Consider the following 15,081-nt stretch of genomic DNA (forward strand, 5'->3'; position numbering starts at 1 on the left):
CTCTATTAAGTGAGACATCTCTCCCCACGAAACTGCTTCTTACCAAGATACCTACCAGCCCCTCAATTACTTCACTCGAACATTCCAGTTGTGGGATCTCATTCAGGAACGTGGTGGCCACAGATTGCAGGGCCTCTGCAGGCCACTCGTTAAACCAGTCAATGGTACAGCAGTTGACAAGTGAGGGGAACTGCCTCAGGCGAGCACGGAAGACCTCTCCAATGGGACTGAGGGAGAAGGATCCACATGAGGCCTAGCAACACTAACTTAGGTACTCAACACTCACGGCCTGTCTATAGCCCTGTGTCATAGTAGTCAGGCCAAACCAACCTAGTAGTCCTGTCTGAATGGCATGGTGGCCAGGCCTGGGGCCACTTTTCATTTCAGAAGCACCCTCTCACATCCCTGAGGCCCCAGTATGGTTCAGTAACAAGTACATGTACCTCATGCACAGCACCATGTGGATGTTGTTACGCACACGTCCAGTGTAGGCAGCCATGAGATTGGCTTTGGTAGGCTGCAGGCCCTGCTCCTGTATGTAGGGCCGCATGGTATTGACGATCTGGTCTTGTTCATCTGCACTATAGAGGTTGGGGATGTCACCTGAGTTCAGGACGTTGTTAATGTCCTCTAGGAAGGACTCATTCTTGATCTGGAGAGGGACAAAGGGTAGGAGCTAAGCTTTTATGAAAGCTCCTATGTATCAAATTTCATGAACAGTCTTCCTCGATCTTTGTTAACTGCCCCATATAGAGACTAGGTCAAGGTCACACTATTGACCTCATAAGTCCTGGACTTACACTCAGATCTGCCCCATTGTGGGGGCTCTGAATATAACCTGTGGCAGGGCTCCAGAACCGGCGTGGTGGGTATGGAGTCTTCCTGATCCTTTTTTAGCTTTCCTCCAGGCCTTATTTTACTTCAGGAAGAAACCATGGCCACTGACAGAGGCATCTGGCTTGTATTAGAAGCTTCACTCTCTTGACTATATGAAAGGGCTGCCAGGTCTAGGAGGGAAGGGACCTTGTCTAGGGTTGGGGCATGATCTTGGAACCCTTGACACAACCTGTACTGCCAATCAGACTTAAGTGCTGTCCTTTTTGTCTTGTGACTTCTCTAATCAGAATCCTGGAAAGAGGCCTTATGCCCCCCAAAAGTGGAGCTATGGGTTCCCTATACCTCAGGAACAAACTTGTGGTCCCTAAGGCAGGAAGCCATTGAGCTACGAGTAGTGTGTTATAGTACCAAGGTGCTTCTTTACTCTTGGAGCACGGGTCATGATCTCCGCCTCCCCTTAGCCTTGAGAGACTGGGTTTGGTTCCTCTCTTTACCAGCCTACTCATAATCTCACCTGGTCCTAATGTATAGAGAGTTGGGCATATAGGACTGAGCACCCTATAGGATATCACTTGGGGGATGCTCCGTCTTCAGCCCGCCCTGAGCCCTGCCCATTGCTGTGGTGGGTGCACCTGAGTGTCTGAGAACAGGAAGGTGATGGGCAGGTTCTGCAGGCCAGCTTTGAGCAGAACCTTCTTGACATCTTCACGCCATTCGGACATGCCATAGTTCTTGGACAGCTCAATCTGGAAGCACTCATACTCGGCCCTGGAGGTGGGAGTTTGAGTCAAGGTGTGCCAGAGGCCTGGAGCCGAGCACTGATGGGTGGTGGGTGTTCATACCCCCCGCTAGCTACCTGGTGTCTTGCTCCTATCTAGGGTGGACTTTTAGATTCCCCAGGCCCTGCACCCATTCTCTTGTTTCCTGACCTTCGCCTACTATTCCTATGGCCTAGACTCCTGTCCCTTCCACCACTTGCCCTCCATGCTTGGATTCTGAAAGCAGGCCCATGGGTCTCTCTCCTAGGCATCTTTCTGGGATGCTTTCCTCTAACCTCCCTCCCATAGCACCACAGGGTACTGTTGCTGCCGCTTCTTGAGGTCCAGGTCCCATTTGCAGCTCTTCTAGAACCTCACAGGCTGAGTAGGTTTATGTTGGGGTGACACCAGGATTCTACCTTGGTGGAAGGTATCTGTTATAAGTGGTCTGCCACATGCCACCCACTGCCCACCATGATCCCTTACATGTGGGAGGCCAGCCGAGTGAGGGAGCTGCGGCCACTGCCACCCACACCCAGCAGGAGTGCATTGCCCAGAGCTTGGCGCAGGGTCCTGCTGATGCGGCAGATATGGCTCATGGCATCCACAAAGAGGACCAGCTTCAGCTTGGCTGTGTTGATCTGGTTGTAGTCCTCCATGTACTCCTCAATTATCTGCATCATCTGGGCACACGGGATGGAGAGAAGTGGCAGGCTCTCCTCCATGGAGGGGGTACCCCAGCTCCCTATCTCTCTCTTCAGACCCAGAAATGTCCATGATTGACCGCTGTGACCTGGCCATTTGCAGATTTTGTCCTGGGGGCTTGAACCTTGTATATCTTCAAGTGCAGCTGAGTTGGCTCAGGTTGCCATGCGACACACCGAGAGAACCATATGCAGATGCTAGCTCTCCGCAGCCAAGTCTCCATGTTCTAATTAGCTCCAGCCCCCATCTCCCTATTGCGGACATACTAGGATATCTTATCTCATGTTGCTTCATGAGGAAACTGTAACTCTCTCTATTCACAAAGTCCTCAGTAAATGCCTTGGGCCCATCACCTCTTGTGGCTATCTTTGGATTCTAGCCAGCTCTACCTTGAAAGGGAGGGCCTTGTAGGAATCCCACGTCACTGGTTTTGTGGCAGCTCTTGCTATAGATAGGCTTGGTACTTGGAACATTGGAATGATGGGTACCAGGCCCTCTTTGACAGAGAGCTGGCCACTGCTAATTCTGTTCCCTGTGCATGGAAGGAATGCTGACTTTCAGAAATCAGGGCTGCCTATGAGAAGCCTGACCTATAAGACACACCAGTCCACAGCAATCCGGGTGAGACCATCTGGGAACTAGGAGAGGATGTGTATGGGAAAACCCACCAGGGGTCCACTGCAGGCTCACAGCTTCGAGGCCACCGAAGGAAACCTCAACCCTTTCTCCCAGGATCCTAACTGAGCCATGGCACCAAGAATGGCAGCATGGCAAATGGGTGTGGTGTGTCACTGTTGGCTGGATTTGTCTCAGATGAACTCTTGGTCTCACAGATGGGCCACCTTGCTAAACCCATGGGAATGGGAAATGGGGGCTCAGAGAAGCCAAAAAAAATTTTTTTTGACTATCCTAACTTTCTAATGGTGATGGGAGAGGGTCTGGGATCTTACACTTATCCCGTGTAGACTTTCAGATTCTCTCAGCCCTATACTTGGTGTTCTCTGGATTCCAGGGGATAGACTAAAGAGCAGAGCAGAGCAGAGCAGAGCAGAGCAGAGCAGAGCAGAGCAGAGCACCGACTCACCTTACTCTCACTGGTGATGAGCTCATAGGACTTTACATCTGAGCCTGGCGACATGAAGTCCCCATAAAGAATGGGTTGGAAGGGACAGACTTTGTAGAAGGCCACCCCCAAATCCTCCATCTGGGTTTCAAGGAGTTCATCAAACCAGCCGCGGTCTTCGTCATTCACTAGGCGGTCACGGAACACACGGCAGTTCTCATGGTACCACAGTCGCAGCAGCTGCACCTTGTCCTGAGAGTACCCAGTGTCAGAGCCTGCCTTGGTCTCTGGCCCCAAGAAATCATTTGAAGTGCCAGCAGGGAGAGAGTACCGGGGCCATAGGAGCATGGCTCACGGGACTAGTCTCCTTCCTTTGCCTCAGAGCTAGAGCCACATGCAGGAACTGCTGGGAGACGTGCCTTCTGCACAACTGAAGATTAAGTGGACAGCAGAGTGCTCTGAGCCTCCTATCCCCAGCTCCCAGGGCACCAGGACTAGCAGCTGCACATTCCCAAGTCATCACTCCCCTCTCTTCTTCTTTTTCTTTTCTTTTTTTAGTATATAATAGAGTTTATTTAGGGCATGGGGAAGGGAGTTAAGAGGGTAGCAGAGGCAGAGAAAGGCAGAGAGATGGAGAGAGTAGGCCGGTCATGGCCGGCCATGACCACATGGAGAGAGGGGGGAAGGGAATGGGGAGAGGGTGAACTAAAGGGCAAGAGGCAAAGGAGAGAAGCAGGAGTAAGAGCTCTCCTCTCTTCTAAACCTTCAAACTCTAAGCCTGGGAAGGAGACCTCATTTACCTTATTCCTCTACGATACCCCACATCTAACTGCTCAGCAAGCCCTACCAATCTCTCTGTGTTTAGATCCACTGCCCACTCTGTCCCAGCTTCCATGCCTCTCCCCTAGGATACCTGGGCACACTAAGGAAGTTTCAGACTTTCTTCGTAACTCACTGGCTATGAGCTCAGCAAGGGCAGAACCAACCTTTGTCTTCCCCATCCCACCTTCCTAGGGCCAGCCACACTTTGGTTGTTTAGTCAGTGGCTCCATGTGGCTCCCCATCTGAGCTCTCTGCTGGACCCACAGCCTGTACATTCTGGCTCCTGGGCATCCCACTGCCCACTCCTCACATCTCCACATGTTTAGTTTCCAAAGGCACCTTGTTTGTCTCCACCCACATCTTCTCACACAGAAGGCTTCTGCTAGAAATCCCCCTGTCTTCTTGCCTTTTCCTGGCTTGTTCTTTTCATGACCTCATCATGGTCACAATTTTGGACATGAGTTTGACTCACAAGATAGGCTTAGCTTCATGAAGGTCAGGCTCTGGTGGACCTGACCTTTATGTCCCAGTCTCTTTGGGGCCTGGCTACATTAGGGTTAGAGACTGAAGGCTTAAATTTGGGAGATGTCCAGAGAGGATGGCAAGGGCATGGCAAGGGCAACAGGGGCATGGGGTGGAGGCCTGACAGATACTTACCTCAACCTTGGCTGGTTCAGCCATGAGTATTCCCTGGAAGACTTTGGACAGGTCCCTCAGGTTAAAGGTATAGTGGGACTTGGCTGGTGTGGGCAGCAGCTGGGAGGTGATGACACCGTAGACACTGATGGTGGCGTCCACGAGGGGCTCCGTCATATGGACGATATTGGGGGCCCCAGCTGTGGGGCAGGAGAGTGGGCTGGGTCACACAGACAGCTCCTAGCTTTGCTCCTTTGATCCCCACCCTCCCCCCAGCACCTATTCCATAGCCTTAGGCTTGAGTTCCATGTTTGTTCCAGCCCCTTCTTAGACGCTTCCTTCTTTGTAAGGCCTTCCTGATGTCCCTATGTTAGAATGGGAATCTCCTGCTCTCTGTGCCCTAAGTTTACCCCCACATTCCTGACAACTAGCCACACACAGGGCACTGAGATGCAGTCACAGAGTTGTGGGCATCAACGGGCTTAGGACTGGGCTTAGCCTTTCCTGCCTTGCCTCATGAGCCCATGGCCAGACCTGAGTATGGCAATGCTGAATCACACATGGTCTACAGACTTCAGGAGTAACCTTATGGTGGGTGTAGGGTAGACCTCAGGCTTGACCCTGTGGGCTCACTACCTCTGCCAGGTTGCTAAAGCTCCACCTGGCTTTTATCACCATCATACCCATGTGCTGGCTCCATGAAAAAATACCCCTGAATCCATCTGGAACTAAACTCTGAGAGTGGGAACTTGGGGTCCTGGGAGAGCTCAGAAGGACAAAGGGTCAGGAGATGAAGCATACTCCAGGTGATGAGCAAGAGGTTGATGCACACAGATGCCTCTCACCCTTGGCAAGTTTGTCCTGGAAATGGACCACAAGGAGACAGCGACCAGCTGGAAAATGCTATGGAGAGACTTGCAGCAAGAGGAAAGTTTGGGAAACCTCAAAGTTAGGCTTTGGAGTGACCCCAGAAATGCTGGGGGACATCACCCTGAGAAGGAAGACACTCGAGCTGAGATCAAGAAGCGAGATTGCACTTGCTGCAAGAGCTGAGATTGCAAGAAGCGAGATGTGTGCACTGCTGGAGAAAGTGTTTAGGAAGAGGGACCAACAAGAGCAAATGCCTGGAGACAGGAGGTAAAAGATCAATGGGAGAGGCTGCGCTGGAGATGTAATGTGGGGTGTGAGGCACTGACACTATTCCTGGTACTGTCACTTGGCTATGGCAGTTGACCAGAAGGTGCTATGGATTTTTGAGACAGGGTCTTGCTCTTGGTAGTCTTTTTTTTTTTTTTTTTTTTTTTTTTTTGAGACAGGGTTTCTCTGTGTAGCCCTGGCTGTCCTAAAACTCACTTTGTAAGCCGGGCGGTGGTGGCGCACGCCTTTAATCCCAGCGCTTGGGAGGCAGAGGCAGGTGGATTTCTGAGTTCGAGGCCAGCCTGGTCTACAGAGTTAGTTCCAGGACAACCATGGCTACTCAGAGAAACCCTGTCTCAAAAAACAAAAAACAAAACAAAAAAAAAAAAACTCACTTTGTAGACCAGGCTGGCCTCGAACTCAGAAATCCACCTGCCTCTGCATCCCAAGTGCTGGGATTAAAGGCGTGTGCCACCACCGCCCGGCTGTCCATGGTAGTCTTAAACTTGTGGACTGAAGTGATCCTCTTCCTACCTTGGCCTCCTGAGTAGCTAGGAATATAGGCAGGCTTATGAACATTTTAACAGGTCCCTCTAGCTGCTGAAGGAGGATGGATCATTGCTAAGTGGAGGCAGAGTGAGTAGACCAGGGGAGGGGCTGCCCCAATGGTTGGGACAATGAGGTCAGGACGGTGAACTGACTGGGGACAGATCCTGTGGAGATTGCCAAGGGATCTCCTGAGAGTTGTCAGACGCGATGAGAGGAAGAGGATGATCATGAAGTTCTTGTCATGAGCATCTGGAAGGACAGAGCTGCCATCACCAAAGGTGAGCCTGACAGGACATCAGAAACTTGGATTTGGACAGGTTCAATCTGAGATACACAGAGGACAGCTGAGAAATGTGAAATCAAGTGTGTAGGGGAGTAGTGTGGGCCGAAGGTGTGAATTTGGATGTTGGTGACATAAAGATGACTTTATATTTGAGCCAGAATGTGACTGTCTGAGGACATTGTATTTAAGAAGGAAAGAAGCTGGAGACCAGTGTCTAGTTAGTCCAAGATGGGGTGCCTAGTGTGATAGTTTGTGTTTGAAGTGACTCCCTGCAAAGGTTTGTGATTTGAAAGTGTAGTCCTTGCTGGTGGATGTGACCACTGAGAGATGAGTGGATCACAAACATACTAAACTCATCAACAGGCTAATTCATCGATGAATGGAGTTTGTTATGAATCTGTGAAGGACGTGGGCCTGAATCAAGAAAGAAGACTGCTTGGGGAAGCATCTCTGAAGACTATTTTGGCCCTGGCATCCTCCTGTCTGCCTCTGCTTCCTGGATGCCTCCAAGTGAGCAGGTTTGCTTTACCATGCTTCCTGTTGTCATGGCATTTTCCTTACCACAGACCTAGAGCAGCCAGCAAACAAAAAGAAACTGCTCCTTCCTTAGGCTAGTTTTTCAGAGCAAGACAACACTGACTGATACACCCAGGAGGGAGAAGGGCCTGGGAGGAAGGGCTGTTTGCAGAGTGGAAATGGCCTGAGAGCTGACTGTCACTGTGGTCAGCAGAGGAGGAGGTAACTCAATGAGAGAGATGTGGGCGTGTCAGAGGGAGAGGAGTTCTGGAGCAGAACTCTTGTTATAAAGCCAAGCAGAGAAGTGGGGCAGTTGGGGAAGGAGGGATCTAGGTGACAGAGATAATTTGTTTTGTTTAATTAAGACCGGAGAAACCAGGACATGCTCTTCTTTTTTTGTTTTGGTTTTAGAACAGGGTCTCACTATGTAGTTATGGCTGTCCTCAAACTTATCATGTAGACCAGTAGATCAGGCTGACCTCAAATTCACAGAGATCTGCCTCCCATTGCCTCTTTAGTGCTGGGGTCAAAGGCATATACCACCATGCCCCACAACATCTTTATATGTTGACGGAGTGGCCCAGTAGAACAGAAAATACTGCTACTGGGGGATGTGTGACTCTCATCCTCCATTAAGCCAAAGAGGAGGAGCCAGGCGTGCACTAGAATAGGAAGTTCATTTCTAGTCAAGGTGGCAGGAGCCACAGGAGGGGGTTGGGGGTGGGGAATGACAGTAACAGGTTGAGATGTAGATCCTGGGGCTCAGAGAGGGAGCTTGACAACTTCTTTCAGCTTAGAGGAATAGAGGGAAGAGGTGGACACCAAGACAGGACAGAACCTGATGTGGCCAGCTGCTCTGAAGTGATAACTGACAGATTAGAGCTGCATGAGGCTGCCACAGAGGGATGCCTGCCTCCTGGCTGCAAATCGCCCAGCTTTCCCGCTCGTTCCTGCTCTCTGGAGAAGCATGCTTCTTTCTCTTTACTGTGGCTCTTTCAGACTGCAGAGTTTGTTGACTCCATTTCTTCATGCACTCCTCTTTCATTCCCCGCCATCAGTATGACACTGAGCTAGGCACCATAGGATGGAGTGGCTCCAAGCGTGGTACAGGAGCCTGAAGAGGGGCTGTGGCAGGGCCGACTTGTGCTCTGGTTCCAGATGCCCGAGGAGGGCCCACTATGGTCCATGGTCCTAATCTTAACCTACCTAGCTTTAGCCAGAGTCCAGGGTTGCCCCCAGACTAGAGTCCCTTTCCTTCAAGATCCTCCCAGTGCCACCCCCCCGCCCCCCCGCCACACTTACGCACAGGCTCTCGGTAACTTTTCTCTCCAAGGAGTCCATCTGTAGGGTTGAGAGACAGAAATAAGGTTCAAATTAGAAATTAGAAATTAGGTGGTCACTTGCTGCCCACCTAGGCCAGCAGAGACCCACTAGGAAGCTCCTGAAGCAGCTGCTTCCCACCCTTCAGAGAAATAGCCCCTCCCCCCAGCTGTACGTGAAAGAGAGACCTGACTTAGAGGGTAGCCCAGGCTTGACCTCCAGCACTCTCTACCCAGCATGGTGCCAGTGGCACTTCATGGACAGGGTGCCCTGGGTGGGAGATGGGCTACTGGAGAAGCAGCATCCAGGGTGACTTTTCCAAGCCCCAGAATGGAGCAGGGTTACTTTTCCCTTCTAGTCTTTCTAGGTTTTCCTATTCTAGAAAAGTGGTGGTCATTCCACATGAGCTTGCACATGTCTCTACATGAGTGAATGCATATGTGGGGATACATATCTATTACATATGCAATATGCAGATCTGCAGCATGGCTTTATTTTAGATGCTGTGTGCCATGTATTACTCAACCCTCAAGACTCAGAGCGATAGGTACTAATATTAGCACCCATTGGTAAAGAAACCAAGATTCAGAGAGGTTTGTGTACTTGCCAGTTGTTAACAGCAGAGTAAAGGCATAAAGCTGGGGTTGCAGTTAGTGGCTCAGTCCCTTCTTCCTGTTTAGTGCTATTCAGCTGTCTTTGCTGTGACAATTAGCTTGACTTTTGTCCATGGCCTCTCTTGGCCCAACCTGATACTCACCCATCCAACATCCCAGGATTATAGAGAAGATGCGTTTCTTGCTGACTTCATCCATCTCGATGAAAGACAGGTAGTTGAAGTGCCGTGTCAGCCTTGGAGTGATAGCGTTCCTGCCTCCCCCTGGGGGACCCATGGCACAGACAAAGTTGATATCCACCAGGTTCTTGAAGGCTCCTGAATGGGAGCAGGAAGTCAGAATCCCACGATAAGAGTATGTGCTGACACTGTAATTGCTGGTGTAGGGAGAGCACACAGAGTTTGCATCCCCAGTACCCACATAAAAGCCAGGTAGGTGTGGCAGTGTGTCTGTAATCCTAGGAACTCAGGAGGTAGAGAGACAGGGGTAAGCTGGCTAGGTAGACAAGCTGAATCAGCAAGTTCTCTCTTCAGTGAGAGACCCTGCCTCAGTTAAATGGACAGAGATCAAGGGAGATATCCAACATGAACCTGTAAACACACACGCTCACACTCATACAAACACATGTACACACATGCATGCAAAGAAATGTGATTTACCAATATGAAGAGAATGTGTTAACAGACACTGAAAAATTTTTCTTTCTTTCTTTCTTTCTTTCTTTCTTTCTTTCTTTCTTTCTTTCTTTCTTTCTTTTTTTTGAGACAGGGTTTCTCTGTATAGCCCTGGCTGTCCTGGAACTCACTCTGTAGACCAGGCTGGCCTCAAACTCAGAAATCCGCCTGCCTCTGCCTTCTAAGTGCTGGGATTAAAGGCGTGCACCACCACCTCCCGGCCTGAAAAATTTTTTGACCTAACAGTTCATTCCCTCATTTTAAGAGACATTAAGGGGCTGGAGAGATGGCTCAGTGGTTAAGAGCACTGACTGCTCTTCCAGAGGTCCTGAGTTCAATTCCCAGCAACCACATGGTGGCTCACAAACCATTTGTAACGGGATCTGACGCCCTCTTCTGGTGTGTCTGAAGACAGCAATGGTGTACTCAGATACATAAAATAAATAAATAAATCTAAAAAAAAAAAAGAGAGAGACATTAAAATATATATTTTTTGTGGACTCCTAAAATGGCCTTTACTCCTGTATCTACTGTACTCTTCACCCAGCACATGCAACCCATTCCCCGCTGTCCCACGATACCACGCACCGATGATCTTTCGGTCATACCAACCACCGTGGTCCATCCACTGGCGCAACAGCTCAATAGGTGGCTGGGCGCCATATGTCTCCAGGGCTGGCATGTTCAGGTCGTCAATGAAGAAGATGAAGGTGCGCCCTAGGGGTGGCCCGAACACACCCTTTCGCCTGTGGGAGAAGCTGCGTGAGCCCAGCACCCAGGGGCACCAGGTCCTCTGAGAAGGAGAAGCAGCCGAACGGCTCCTCACTAAACTTTAGCCTCCTCCAAACGGCTGAAACTCACAACCAGCCCTCTGTCTTGGGACATCTGGGGAGAGCTGATGTCTATCCTAGGTCTTTAAATAGAGTTCTACGTCCCAGAAAGGTGGATAAGCGCACAGCTCTGCCTTAGTGGCCAGTGAAAGGCCCTGCAGATAGACTAGACAGATCAAGGGAGATACCCAACATGAACCTGTAAACACACACGCTCACACTCATACAAACACATATACACACATGCATGCAAAGAAATGTGATTTACCAATATGAAGAGAATGTGTTAACAGACACTGAAAATTTTCTTTCTTTTCTTTTCTTTTTCTTTTTTCTTTTCTTTTTAAAGAAAGAGGCAAAGGAGATCTGAAAGGCAACCTAAGGTCCCCTGTGGGACTTTCAGGTTCCTGCTGGGCCATTTCAGGCAAAGCCAGGAATGGAATTTGGTGGGGAGGTGACACAGCAGAGCTGGTTCAGGCTAGGCTGGGGATGCTGTGGCTGATGAAGGAACCAGAGGTGCCTTGCCTCTTGTCCAGCTTGCTGTCAATGAGGTCCTGGGTCTGGTTGGCTGAAGTGCGGGCTGAGAAGGTGAGGAAATGGCTGATGTATTCCAGAGGCAGGTTCTTGAGAAGCTTGTTAGAGACTGTGAGAGTCTTCCCTGTGCCCGTTGGCCCGATACACAGCACCTGGGAAGGTGGGGAGCAGGAGTGGGGCACACGCAGAGCGGATGCAGAGGGAGCTACCAACTTGTTGGTGTGTAAGACTAGCCATGTCCTAACCTGAGGCTCGGGTGGGCGGGGACAGGGAACGATGGGGCACTCACAGGCTTGTTATTGGTGATCAGCATGCCCAGCAGGTAGGACATCTGCACGGTGTCCATGGTGGGCACAATGATGTTGCAGTAGTTGGTGTCTGGCATCATGGTGAATGGAGCCGAGTAGTCCATCCACTTTACCCAGGCAACCTGGAATCACATCTGGTTCAGGATGGGTCTGAAATCCCTTCCCACTTCTGGCTGTGGCCCCACAGCAGGAGGGAGAGGTGTTGTCCTGCTGGGCCTTGGCAAGAACATGAGGGGGAAGAGCTACTTCTTCCAGAGACAGGATTTCCTGTCATCTGCTCTTTACATGGGATGGGAGGCTTCCACCACAAACTGCCAGGAATGGAAGTTTCCTGAACACAGATGAGAAGTAGGGGCTCCCTGACTGCAGTTGCTGAGGTGGTGGCCTTCCTACACACAGCCAGTCCCTAGGTCTTGGCAAGAAGATGCTCTAGGAATGGAATAGCTCAGAAATACAAAGACGCTCACTGTTTATTTTTAGGGGTTGGGGACACCAGAACCCAGGGCACTGACAGCTGGTTACTAGAGGTCACCTGGTCTCCCCACTGTTCCTGCCTCATAAATTCCCTCACCCATGACCCTTGCAAAACTCCTTTGACAGAGGTCTCAGTTTGGCCAAAGCAACATGTCCCACTTTTGGCCATTCTGATGCTTAGACCCAAATGTACTCAAAGCTCCACAGCAGGACTCTGCATAGTGACTTTCTGTCACCTCCTCTGGGCCTTGAGGGCCCTGACCCTGGAATAATGGTGAACTCTAGAGCTCTAATTGGCTGGTCGTTAAGATAGGGACACTAAAGCAGGATGCCAGGCACGCTCCTGGGCCCTTAGGGAGCTAGGTTTCAGGAAAAATGGAAGCTGTTAACTAGAAAAGGGGGCGGGCCCCTGGACTCAGCACTAGTGTTGAAGAAACATTTGTCTGGGAAGCAAGGCATACTGAAGCCTCCAAGCTCCATGCTCAAGTTCAGCTCTCCCACTGACTAGTTGATTATGAGAGTTTTGTATCTCAGTTTCCATGTCTGTAAAATGAACACAATGACAAACACCTGGTAGATTGTGAAGCTCTGTGTGATGATGTCAGTAGCCAATGCCTCTGACCTGCTGGCTGTCAATGTGGCTTTCTCTAAGTGGACACTATTCATTGAGAGGGAAATCCCCACAGCCCAGCCCGACTCTACCCTCCCTCCTTCTGGGGCAGCCCCATGGCCACCTGTTTGTTCTCATCCTCTTCTTCTTCATCCTCTTCAGTGCTGCTAATCCCTGCATCATCCAGTCTGTAATCGAACACAAGCCCTTCTTCTGGGAAAAGTAGTTTCGTCTGTCAGGACCAAGGGAAACAGCCCGTGAGGCCGGGCAGGCTACCTGCCATTGACCCTGGGGCCCTGCCTGCTCCTTTCACCTCTTACATGTTCTAACATCATCTTCATCCTTAGCCACTGGCTGAAGCTGAGGCGGCTGTTGTAGTCCCCGGTGGCACCTACACTCCAGACCAGGGAGAAGATGAACCAGGGCTCTATCAGCTCCGGGATGTGAGCCAGCTTTTCGGAGGGGATCTTCTTGAGGCCCTGGGAGCAGAGGGAACAGCGTTTAGGCTAAGTCTGAGGCAGTTGTGAGAAACCTCAGTGGGCAGATGATGGAGCTTTTTTGTTTCCCTGCAACACACTGGGTGGGGGAAGGGGGGCTCATGATCTAGTACTTCCGGAAGGCTGGATAGGCTCTTTGCAGCCCAAGCAAGGAGAGCGGGAGGCTGGGGGTTGGGGGAAGAGGGCTCTAGCTCCACTGTTTGGGCCGTACCTCTCTGGGTAGGAAAGGTTTGAAGAAACAGTCAAGTAGCTTGAGAAGGCTCATTGTCAGGTTGCTGTTGGTTGAGGCAATCACCTCCTTCACCATGTCTCGAATGAAGCTGATGGAACTCTATTGGGGACAAGCACCAAGCTCGAGTCGCCAGTGGTGACAGCCCTCTGCCACCTCTTTGGCTTGGGTGTCCCTGTGGCCTCACCTACCTCCAGGAACTTCATAAAGAGTATCTTGAACTGTTCCTCATAGGGCTTTATTATGGAAGGGAGATGTTTTAGCCAGCACTCAACAAATGGCATGAGCCCTAGGATGCTGGGCTCCAGGTACACCATGCCACAGCGGGATACTGTGGCCGGTGAGGCCACTGCCAGGTCCTGTACCTCGAACATCATGGTCATTGCCTGGTGCCAAGGTAGAACGTGTAAGCCGGACAGCTACCAGCCTCCGAGCAAGGAAGAGAGATATGGGGCTTTGGGGGTAATTGCTTGCCCATCCTGTCAGAAGGCTCTTTGGGCAGTCATAGGGAGGACTGGGGCTGCAGCTGAGGTTCAGGGAATCCCTGAATCCTCATTTGATAATCTGGCCCTCCACAGATCCCTGAGGGAGAGCCAAAGTTGGAGAGTCCTGGACTTTCTGGCCAATGTGGAGTTCCTAGGAGCCTGAAGAACCAGACAGGAAATATATTTTTTGCTTAATAGCCCTTAACATACACAGGCTCACACTGACTGCCACATCTTCTCAAGGGTTTAGTGCATATGCACTCCGAAATGCTCTCGTACCCAGGCCACAGCCAGCTTTCTCAAGGGCTGGGCTACATACACCAATCAGGTCCAGGTGGTCAGGCTGGTGCTACCAGTCCCCAGCCTCTGAATACACTGCTAGAACTGGTTTAAAAAAGGGCAGACATGGCCAAGAGTGGAGTGGACCTGGGAGGCATGAGTCAGCATAAGCTAGGGGACCAGCAGGGCAGCTGCCACGGCTTGGAACACCACAGAAAGCAGGCCTTCTGAAAGATAGCTGCATAGGACGTGGGTGGCTTAGAGAAGGGGATTCAGGGGTGAGAGTGGGGCCCAAGATCCTGTCATCCAGGCTCCTTGGTGTATTGGGCTGAGGCCTGGCCAGCTTGGTGCAGACTCCAGAGCCAACTGGCTGCAGAAGAAAATGGGTGGGTGGGTGGGCAGCACACCTCTGTGAGTTTGATGATCTCCCCAGAGCTGAGGCACAGCTTCTTATTGTCATCTAGCACGGTGTTCATGTTCTCTATCCAGACAGCATCCACCGGCCCGTCAAACATGTACCATTTCTTGTTAGTGTCAGATGCAATGGCCCCGGCCCGGATGAGGGAGGAGAAAATCCCATCTGTCCTATAACCACCAGGGAGGAGAAGGGATGTAGGTGCCTAGTAGGCGGGGTGATGGTACAAATGGTCCTCAGGGAAAACTAGTTACCCAGATGGCTCTTATCTTTTTTTTTTTTTTTTTTTGGTTTTTCAAGACAGGGTTTCTCTGAGTAGCCCTGGCTGTCCTGGAACTCACTCTGTAGACCAGGCTGGTCTTGAACTCAAAAATCTGCCTGCCTCTGCCTCCCAAGTGCCGGGATTAAAGGCGTGCACCACCACTCCCTGGCTTGGCTCTTATCTTTTAAAATTTTTATTAGTGCATACTAATTATGTCTAAAATGGGTTCTATCATATCTTCATA

General features: G+C 50.7%; 1 protein-coding gene across 3 annotated transcripts in view; it reads right to left on the reverse strand.

Annotated features, from left to right (window-relative positions):
• The window catches only part of Dnah1 (dynein axonemal heavy chain 1), a 66,594-nt gene that overhangs the window by 13,590 nt on the left and 37,923 nt on the right, over nt 1–15,081 (reverse strand). For all 3 annotated transcript variants that reach the window (XM_031360984.1, XM_031360986.1, XM_031360985.1), the window contains 16 exons: nt 14,568–14,745; nt 13,588–13,782; nt 13,379–13,498; nt 12,991–13,149; nt 12,795–12,902; nt 11,568–11,708; nt 11,270–11,430; nt 10,503–10,660; nt 9,384–9,557; nt 8,609–8,647; nt 4,843–5,021; nt 3,385–3,615; nt 2,082–2,278; nt 1,470–1,605; nt 444–652; nt 56–227 (listed from right to left, as the gene is read on the reverse strand). In XM_031360984.1, coding sequence (XP_031216844.1) covers nt 56–227; nt 444–652; nt 1,470–1,605; nt 2,082–2,278; nt 3,385–3,615; nt 4,843–5,021; nt 8,609–8,647; nt 9,384–9,557; nt 10,503–10,660; nt 11,270–11,430; nt 11,568–11,708; nt 12,795–12,902; nt 12,991–13,149; nt 13,379–13,498; nt 13,588–13,782; nt 14,568–14,745 — 2,557 coding nt within the window. The remainder of the gene's footprint in view (nt 1–55; nt 228–443; nt 653–1,469; nt 1,606–2,081; nt 2,279–3,384; nt 3,616–4,842; nt 5,022–8,608; nt 8,648–9,383; nt 9,558–10,502; nt 10,661–11,269; nt 11,431–11,567; nt 11,709–12,794; nt 12,903–12,990; nt 13,150–13,378; nt 13,499–13,587; nt 13,783–14,567; nt 14,746–15,081) is intronic.

Source organism: Mastomys coucha, unplaced genomic scaffold (genome assembly GCF_008632895.1).
Source record: "Mastomys coucha isolate ucsf_1 unplaced genomic scaffold, UCSF_Mcou_1 pScaffold9, whole genome shotgun sequence".
Classification (NCBI taxonomy): domain Eukaryota; kingdom Metazoa; phylum Chordata; class Mammalia; order Rodentia; family Muridae; genus Mastomys; species Mastomys coucha.